The sequence below is a fragment of the Teleopsis dalmanni genome, chromosome 2 (genome assembly GCF_002237135.1).
Source record: "Teleopsis dalmanni isolate 2A chromosome 2, ASM223713v2, whole genome shotgun sequence".
In the NCBI taxonomy this organism is placed as follows: domain Eukaryota; kingdom Metazoa; phylum Arthropoda; class Insecta; order Diptera; family Diopsidae; genus Teleopsis; species Teleopsis dalmanni.
The window spans coordinates 64954793-64965737 of NC_051847.1; the positions used below are offsets into that span (position 1 = coordinate 64954793).

Consider the following 10945-nt stretch of genomic DNA (forward strand, 5'->3'; position numbering starts at 1 on the left):
ATACAATAGACAACCATATATTTTTTGTTTTATATTATTTTTTTTTATATAATATTATATATAACATATATAATTTTTTATATAATATTTATATAATATTATATTATTTTATATATTATTAATATTCTAATATAAATGTTGTAAGCAAATGAATTATAGTTTTTTATTTACGATGTCGAAAAATAAATTTAAAAAATATATTCTTATTTGAGATACCTTACATACAATAGATACAATAGACAACCATATATTTTTTGTTTTATATTATTTTTTTTTATATAATATTATATATAACATATATAATTTTTTATATAATATTTATATAATATTATATTATTTTATATATTATTAATATTCTAATATAAATGTTGTAAGCAAATGAATTATAGTTTTTTATTTACGATGTCGAAAAATAAATTTAAAAAATATATTCTTATTTGAGATACCTTACATAGAATAGATACAATAGACAACCATATATTTTTTGTTTAATATTATTTTTTTTATATAATATTATATATAATATTTTTATATAATATTTATATAATATTATATTATTTTATATATTATTAATATTCTAATATAAAAGTTGTAATCAAATAAATTATAGTTTTCTATTTACGATGTCGAAAAATAAATTTAAAAAATATAGTTCTTATTTGAGATACCTTACATACATTGTGACCGAAAAGCTTTCGGAAATTCTCATTTAAAATTCGCGCGCTGTATATTTTCCGATATTTTAAGTTTATGTAGTTTGGCAGCACTGTCCTTAATTACTATGCCAAAAATGAGCGCGATCTGTCAGACAGTTCGTTTACGGCAGCTGTTGAAACCAGTTCACCTCAGTAGGGCGTTGCGAAAAAAACAATGGAAAAAAATATTGAACAAAGAGTTTGCATCAAATTTTGTGTTTCGAACGAAATTTCGTGTGCAGAATCGTTGCGAATGCTACAAAAGGCTTATGGGGAATCAGTTTTATCGAAAACTCAAGTTTATGAGTGGTACAAAGCCTTCCAGGACGGTCGTACGACCGTCGAAGACATTTCGCAACGCACTACTGAGGTGAACTGGTTTCAACAGCTGCCGTAAACGAACTGTCTGACAGATCGAGCTCATTTTTGGCATAGTAATTAAGGACAGTGCTGCCAAACTACATAAACTTAAAATATCGAAAAATATACAGCGCGCGAATTTTAAATGAGAATTTCCGAAAACTTTTCAGTCTTAATATATAATAGACAAGCATTTATTTTTTTGTTTTTTTTATATAATTTTTTTTATAAAATATTATATGTAATATATATAATATTTTAATATAATTTTTATATAATATTTATATATTATTTTATATATTATTAATATTCTAAAATAAATCTTATAAGCAAATGAGTTATAGTTTTTTATTTACGAAGTCGACAAATAAATTTAAAAAATATATTCTTATTGGGGATACCTTACATATAATAGACATGCATTTATTTTTTTGTTTTTTTATATAATTTTTTTTATATAATATTATATATAATATATAATATTTTTATATAATTTTTATATAATATTTATATAATATTTTATATATTATTAATATTCTAATATAAATGTTGTAAGCAAATGAGTTACAGTTTTTTATTTACATTACCTTACATACAATAGACAACCATTAATTTTTTTTTTGTTATATAATATTACATAAAAACAATATTATTTTCATATATTAAAAACAGTTGATGTTTTAATTAAACTATTTAACAGTTTAGTTGGGGAAGTAGCTCAAAGGGGGGCTTGTCTGTTAAATATTAGTTCAACTCAAATTGCGCATTAGATATGTAAAGATTAATATGCAATTAGTAGCAAAAATATTAATTACATTCATTAAATAAATAAACTTGCATGATTAGTTTCTAATGAAAATAATAAAAAAAAACATTGTACTATTTAATTCATTATAAAATTTTAATTCATTCAAGTACAAAGTACGCTGTGCTGCACTGAGTTCGTTCGTGATAACCCAGTAGTAAACTACACTCATGCTAATTGCGATACAGCGGTAGGTAGTCTGTGATGATAATTTATTGCTATTTTAAGACTATTACAAAAAATAAAGCAGGTGTTTTACTCTAAGAAGATTATGTTTATATAAAAGTTCGTATTTTACTATAACTAATACACTTAAAAAAATAAGTTCAATTCAGAAAGAAATTGGCTTCCAACATATGAAAAATGCATGATTTCCTATGTACCCGTATTTATAAAACTGACAACTTTTCTGCGCCGTACGAATTATATCTAAAAATAGTTATGTCTGAAGTTAAATTTATATACACTATAAATAGCTCCTTTCAGATATAATCGTCTGGCAGTCTACTCAATGGATTAATGTTGCAATAGTTGTGTCCATTTATCTGATATTTTTTTTTCATTTATTTTTAGTTTTATTCATACTTATATTGCAGTAGTAGTTTCGGACGCTCGTAATGCAAAGCTTAGCATAAATAATTGCATTATATATATATATATATATATATATAAATATATATATGTAAACATGTATTTATAGAATTTCATGCAGCACATATATCTGTCCGTATCTGATGTAAGCACATGATTTATGCTATTTTAAAATGTACGCAACGCTTGACTACTTCAACGTAGACTGGGCCGCACACGATCATCATGTTGTGGAAAATATCTTAAATAAAGCAAAGTAAAAAATAAAATTAAAAACACTATTCAAGGTTCAACTTGGCCCATATCTATTTACCCAATTCTGAGAAAGCAAAGTAGGCAGCCTTCAAAAACTAGGATGATCAAAATCAGTAAAGTTTGCAAAGTTATTAAAAATATTAAAATAATTATAAATTTATTAAAAGTAAATTTCTTTTAAAAATATTTGAACATTTATAGTAAACGTAATAATAATATAATTATTAATAAATATATAATAATAAATAAATAATAAATTATAGTTTTTAATTAAATGTCCAATCAGCCTAATTAAAAATCATTATAAAAATAATTGTATTATATATACTGTACAATATATATGATAACGTGTATTTAAAATATATATTAAATGCATACATATATATCTCAATATACTCGCATGGAGTATTTTTCCAGAGGTCTGATTTTTAAAGTGAAATAAAATCAAAATCGTTGTTATATCCATAAAAAAGGGTTTATTGAAAAGGTAATTGTGTGGCACTAACATTTGATCATGAATTTGGACATATGATGAAGTCTGTTTCGATGGAAACAGACGAAAGTCCAATATTGAACAACTTGAGTTATTGCGGATATTGATTTTTCGATAAAACTATTCAGACTATACGAATAATATTTGTTGTATGGCTCATAAACTTGAGAGATCTCACACATCTATACGGATATGTGTCAAAATAAATATCAATATAAAAATAATGCATATTGCGACTCTGAACAGCCAATCCTTAACTATAATTGTTGATAAGAGCTAGAACGAAGCTTTTATATCTCTCTGTAAATGCTGAAACTGTCGATATCCGGAGAAACCTAAGCAAAGGCGATGCATATTGAAACAACAAACAACCAACCCCAAACTATAGTTACTGATAACCAGTTAGCTATTAAACGCAATAGTTAATGATAATCAGTTAGCTATAATTAACGATATTAAAGAATTCTACTATCTTAGTAGTAAGATAACTAAAAACAAAGGAGTCGATAATGAAATACCCCCGTACTGTTTAGAAGCTATTTTGCGACTAGAAGCACTAGTGCGATTTTAGATCAAATTTTTTATTAAAAAGAGCAATTTTTATTATTTCTTCGTGTTATCTATTAAATCAATATTTTCGCTACTGTCAATAGCCATCCTCAGGATACTAATAAGAAATCAGTTTATTTTACTTATAGTAGTTGTCAACTAAATATCTATGTATTTATAAGTATCTCTCGATGACTTATTAGAAGTTTAAAACCTCATCAACACACCGACAAGCGATATTTTAAACTTTATAAGTTAACTAATATTATTTCCCCTTTCCTTAGAAAATATCTACTCGATATTCATTTCTAATAATATGGTACACATATATAAAAGTACAATACAATATATTCCATATAATAAACCATTTTTATATTATTTATAATATTTAGTATAAATATATATTTTTTTTTCGATTTCAGATGTGTTCCCGCAACATAAAGATCTCGCTGGTGCTGTTTCTTGTTTTGATACCACTTATCACAGCCTTGCCACACAACAACCACAATTTAGCCAAAAGAAGTAATTTCTTCGATTTGGAATGCAAGGGTATCTTCAATAAAACAATGTTCTTCCGTTTGGATCGTATTTGCGAAGATTGTTACCAACTTTTCCGCGAAACGACCATACATCGATTATGCAAGTAAGTATCTCAACATTATACTAGACCTACAATTAACTTCTCTTATCGGATGTGATAATGATAAAGTAATTAATTAAATATTCACATTATAGGTTCTTTTTAAATAAATTTAAGTAAACATTTGTATTATAAATGTTTTTATTCATTTTAAATAAAATAATTATATTCTAAGTAGCTTATATTTATAACTATTTAAGATATATTAATAAATAAATATGGAACATACTTAATCTACATACATAATTTAAAAAAAAATAAAAATATTAATCAAATAAACTAAATTTATATAAAAAAGAATTTTATACAAAAATATAAAAAAAAAATTAATAAACTACTTCCTTGAAGTAATTAAGTTCGTTCAAATTTTGTGGACTAATCGGAATATACAAAATATCAGAACCGACACATATTACTAAATAATTCAACTGGTAATAGTAATCAATGATGTTCACAAAACTCAGAAACGTAACAAAAAATAAATTATTAAAATAAAATAAAAATAAATGGAATAAGATAATATAACATACACAAAATAAACTTAAAAAAAAATAATACAAAATAAATCAAATAATTTAATATATGATAGCGCAATGGGCCATTAGGCCTAAGTGGATTTAAATAAAAATAGTATAAAATAAAAAATAATAAAAAAAATAAAATATAATAAAATTACTTAAACAATGAATAACATACATTAATTATACCTTTTATAAAAAAATTTTAATATGATTTTTAATAACGATTATAAATTACTGGTTTTTTGAGGAACTACTTCTGAACTTCTTTTTTCGGCAAATCTTATCTTTATGAATTTATCAAAAACTTACTTATTTGTCTGAAGAAAAATAATGTATAAAAACTAGAAATATTAAAATATAATTACATATTAAAAAATTAATTTAACATGTAATTTAGTAAACTAAAATAAAATAACATAAAAATAAAATATAATTTATTTATCTGAAGGAAATTAATATATAAAAATTTAAAAAAAAATAAAAAAAATAATAAAAAAAATAAAAATAAAATAATAATATAAAAATAATAATCAAAATATTACATATAATTACATATATATATATTGTAATAACATATAAAAAAAAATTTAATATCAATTCACTAAACTCAAAAATAAAAATATTATGTGTAAATTTATTAAATTTATTTATTTAATGAAAATTATTTACATATATTAAAAAAATAGAAAATAATTAAATATAAAAAAATAATTCAATTTCTTATTTACTAAACTATTATAAAATAACTTAATTCTATATATTAATTAAATATTTTAGATATTTATGTCAAGGAAATTCATGTATAAAAACTAAAAAACAATAAAACAAATATAATTATAAAATATAATAAAGTGAAACAAAATCAATTTAATAAAAATCTATTAATATTAGTTATATTATGTTAAAATAAATTAAATTAAAAGCTTGATTCACAAGATTTATATTAATAAACAAAATTAGAATTATTATTAATGAATATTTTATATGAACTTTAATTATAAACTTATACTTATTCATATTATTTAAAAATTGTTTAGTTATATTATTTCTTAAATATAAGCTGATAATTGATAATTGAAGTTTTCTAAATATTGCATGGTTTTAGAAATTATTTAAAATACTTATATGTTTATATTTTAAATTACATCAAAATTTTAAAACAGGCACAATTGTTTTACTCACGAAACGTTTGGAGATTGTCTAAAAGTTCTGTTAATACCTGAAGAGGAAATCACTCAACTACAATATTTTATACGAGTGATTAATGGATCACCAATACCCTTCGAATTTACCAGAAAATAGAGTTCACAATTCTATAGCAACAAAATGAATTTTTACTTAGTTTAAATTTATATACACTTATATATATTGATTATATTATTTATATTTCATAATTATTTCATAAATATTTTTACACTATTTTATTTAAAATTTTAATTATATGATTTTATTATTATTTTAAAAATATTAATATATATTTATATTATATATTTTATTTACTATTTTATTTTTTTTAATTATATTGCAATGTAGATTTATTTATTGAGTTTTGATATATTTTTTTTTATTTTTTCGTCATTTTTTAATCCTTATTTTATTTTTATTTCATTTCTAGGAAAGAGTGCTTTGATTCAAAATGGTTTGGAGAATGTTTAAAAGTACTTTTTATACCATCTGAAGAAATATCGCAATTGCAACATTTCATAAAAGTTATTAATGGTTCTCCATTCTTATTAAATGTATAAAATTGTTTTATATAATTTTAGTTATTTTCTTAATTAAATTATTGTTTTTAAATTATTTACAATTAAAATCGTACTTATTTATTTTATAACTGTATTTAATAATTTTAAATTTTAATTTCTTTTGTACAAATATTTTATTTATTTTAACACTATACATATATCAATATATGTATATATATATAAACATACAAATTTAATTAATATTATTTATTTTAATGCTTAATTGGTTAAGAGAACAGAATTTGTTACTATAAACTTTTTTACTTTTTATATTAAAATAAATAAGTTTTTAATTGTAATTATTATTTAATAAAATTAAAATATATCGCTGCAATATATAAACAAACCATTAATCGTCCTATTTTGGTTATAACTTAAATATTGACTTTTCTATTGTATATTGAGCCCCTTAAAATTTTTATTAACACTTTATAAAATTATAAAATAAAAGGAAGTATAATACATAAATTTAATTTAATTTCAATTTATGCTTAATTAAATTTTATTTTAAATGAAGTTAAATTTTAATACTAATTTCGTATTAAATTTTTTATATTAATTAATTAATATTATCACTAAAAAAACAAATCTATATCAAAATAGGTCTACTTTGATAATTTTGGTTTTTCTGAATAATAATTTAGCATATATAATGAAGTGTAATTAGCAGCGCATATTTTTAAGTTTAATTATTTTATAAAAGAATATATATAATTTGCTTAATTTCTTCAAATATTTTTGATTAAAAAATATTTTTCATTTGTATAAAATATTATTTTATTTAAAACAACTTTTAGTTGCTCGGGTATTAATAAAAAGATAAAGTATTGAATTTTGTATTTATTAAAATAGAAGCAAAACATTTTAAAATTGTTTTTAAACAACTTATATACGTAATAGGAACTTTATATATATATATAAATATACAACATTACTAAAGATTGTATTTATATTTTTAACTTATTATATTTATAAAAAGAAACACTTGCAATTTGTGAAAAATACACAAAAAAAAAATTTAAAAAAATTGTATATACATTTAAAATGTATAAGGCAGCTAATGATTATTAAAATGTTAAAACTATATATACGACATATATATATATATATACATAAACGACAAAAATGAAGGAAAATTTGCTGGCAAATATACTGAAAATATTGTGATAGTCCCCGCATAATTTATATAAACACTACAACTCAAAATAAATATTATATATATACTTAAATATATAAAAAATATTATTTTCACTACAACCACAACGACTATTTAATGCAGAGCAGCTATAATTGAAATGTTTATACATATATTTATCATAAATATTTTATATACATATATCATATAAATTATAAACTGGCAGCAGCTTTAACCAACTCAAAGGACCAATAAAGTGCATCAACATATATAACGCCTACATTTCTTATTTATTTTTCAAGGATATCAAGTTTTTATTTAATTGGTACGTTTTTTTATTTAATTTTTAATTAATTAAATTAGTTTTGTTTTTTTTCTTAAATTAAATATTTTTTGATTTTTGATATATAAATTATTTAATACAGTTGACTTAAGCCCATATCTTTCACTTACCTATCTTTATTAAAGTCGCTTATGAACTGTATATAGATAAACGTATATAGAAAAAATAAATTTAAAAAATTAGTTGTATAATATATAAAACTATAAAATAATTATAGTTAACATCGAAACCGTTTAAAGAGTTTCGATCTTAAAAATTTTTGCACACAAATTTTTATATATCTTTTTTTGTGAAAAATTAATTTATGTAGAAAAAATTTTTTACTAAAACAAATTTTTTTTTTAATTAAGCGTGTTTATTTTTTGTATAACATTTATAAACCAATTTTTAATTATTGTATATTTAAAATTTTTGTTTAAATATTATTTTTTTTATTTTATGAAACCATAAATGGATACAATCTATCCAGTATGAATGACAATAATTAATATTTACTACGAGTTAAAAAAAGAAAGGCGTGTATGGACTATGCTCAGTGACATATTCATATATACTCAAAAAAAAAAAATTTGTGTTGGTCACACATATCTAAGACGTCTCTCAAAGTTTTTCTTCTAAAATTGTTGAAAGAGGACAGTAGATATGTAACTAGTGGGTGTGGTTACATATATGAGCAATAGTTTTTATGAGCAATAGTTCTTTATAATTCGAGATATTTCTTCTTTGAATGTCGGAATACGTAGAAATTTAATAAATAAATAAATAATAAATAAATTAGGTTAACTAACACTCTATATGACTAATAAGTTGAACACTCTATATGACTAATTAGTTGATTGTACTGACAGGACAACAGACATCTTATCACTGGGTATAATCAACGATTTTCCGTTATTTCAATTATTTTAATATTTTTCTGTTTATATAGTTTATAGTATATATATATTGCATATATTTTTTTATATACTCTTAGTCGATATTGACATAATAGAAATGTTTTAAAAATATTTGTAATAATTACAATTTTACCTAAACTTTGTAAAGGTACTGTTAAAATATTTTTGATATAATTATTTATTTATTTATTTATTTATTTGTGAGTTAACACACTAAAATTAATTTTAAAGTTAACTAAGAATACGGAACTGGACTACTAGACCCTTCGTCCTATTTTTGATATATATTTTCTATGAACTATTGAAAGTATTATAGTTTGTATGTATATATACATATATATTATTTATTATATTTATCCTTAAATAATGGTTTATAAAATATGAAAGCCCTTCATGGGAACACGCTTTTGTTGTGTTTTTTAATAACATTTTTCATTAAATTTAATTTTATCTATTATAATATATACACATTTATATATATGGAACTGTTTTTAAACAGATATCCTCATTTTAATGGTTTGGACTTATATAATTAATTTTGAAGTTAAACCAAGATTTTTAAATATTAATATAAAATTTTTTATATAATATTACTATAATTATTAACATAAAAGTTTTTGAAATTTTTGAATTTTTGAAATTTGAAATTTATGATTTTTTCATAATAACAAATTAATTAATTTTTTTTTTGGTTATTTCTAATAGGCAAGACTGTTTCGGGTCACCTTTCTTTAATGCTTGTATTGAGGCATTGCAATTACATGAAGAAATGGACAAGTACAATGAATGGCGTGACACACTTGGCAAAAAGAAATAAATAAAATCCTGCATAAATGGAGCACCTCACCGGAATGTTCTTAAGGCTTTTAATTACGACGATTGCGAATAAACCTCTTGGCTTCGAACAAATATTATGTATTAGAAATCATATAAAATATGTACTCAAGTTAACTTAGTTTGTTTTTAAATGTCTTTCTTATATATATCAGCATAAAATGAAAATTAAAAAAAAAAATTGTTAGAATTTTGGAATGTAATTATCATTAATTAATTAACAGAAAAAATTATGAAAAATTAATAAATGAATTTATGTGTATGTTTAACAAAAAATCAACTTACAGAGCACATATTTTCAGTGTAGTATTCTTAATTATATATAGCATTGAAACTAGAACTATTGTAACTTCCTAATGATTATTTAATATCTATTATTTAACAATAAGTTTAAAATAATTTTTTTTTTTCATTTTGCACTTACACATATATATTATTATATTTTGATTTATATAATCCAGCAAAAAAGAACATACATTATTTACAAAACAAAATGAAGAACAAAAAGTATTGAAAATGTCTGATGTAAATATTTTTTTTTCGATTTTATTTTCTTAATTATTTTTTAATATTTTAAAAAGATAAATAAAAACTTAAAGTATTTTTATTTATTTTTAATGATTAAATCAACAAACAACTAATATATATATATATATATATATATAAACTTACATGTGAATATATATATATAAATATTTATATATTTGTAGATACATATAAATATGTATATATGTTTATATGTAAATATAAATACATGAATATATGTATAGGTTTATATGTAAATTGATATATCTTTAAACTTAAAAACAGCTCCTGTTTCAATCTATTCGAGCTCAATATTCATAGTCCAGAGAGCTATGTAAGGCTGTAGCTTAAAAATATGAGCAGCTTTCATTAGAATCACATTATATATAACTATATACATATGTAAACCTTAATTATATATTTGATATATTTTTTAATTATTTAATATATTTTTATTTTTTAATTGTTTATATTAAAAACTTCTTTGGATCTAGTCGTAAAATAAATAAAGATTGTACATTTAAAAATATTATAAAATCGTGATTTTGTGTTTTAGTT

General features: G+C 20.7%; 1 protein-coding gene across 2 annotated transcripts; it reads left to right on the forward strand.

Moving 5' to 3' along the window:
• The first annotated feature begins 4170 nt into the window (after window positions 1-4170).
• Window positions 4171-10004, forward strand: LOC119681132 (ion transport peptide-like). 2 transcript variants are annotated; one of them, XM_038094230.1, is made up of 2 exons: window positions 4171-4391; window positions 9734-10004. In XM_038094230.1, exons 1-2 carry the CDS (start codon window positions 4171-4173, stop codon window positions 9843-9845), a joined length of 333 nt encoding a protein of 110 aa, XP_037950158.1. In that variant the 3' UTR covers window positions 9846-10004. The 2 variants fall into 2 exon arrangements, 1 of the variants encoding a protein (XP_037950158.1); XR_005252506.1 differs by lacking the exon at window positions 4171-4391 and adding an exon at window positions 7723-8114 and having other exon boundaries at window positions 9734-9818.
• The last annotated feature ends 941 nt before the right edge of the window (window positions 10005-10945 follow it).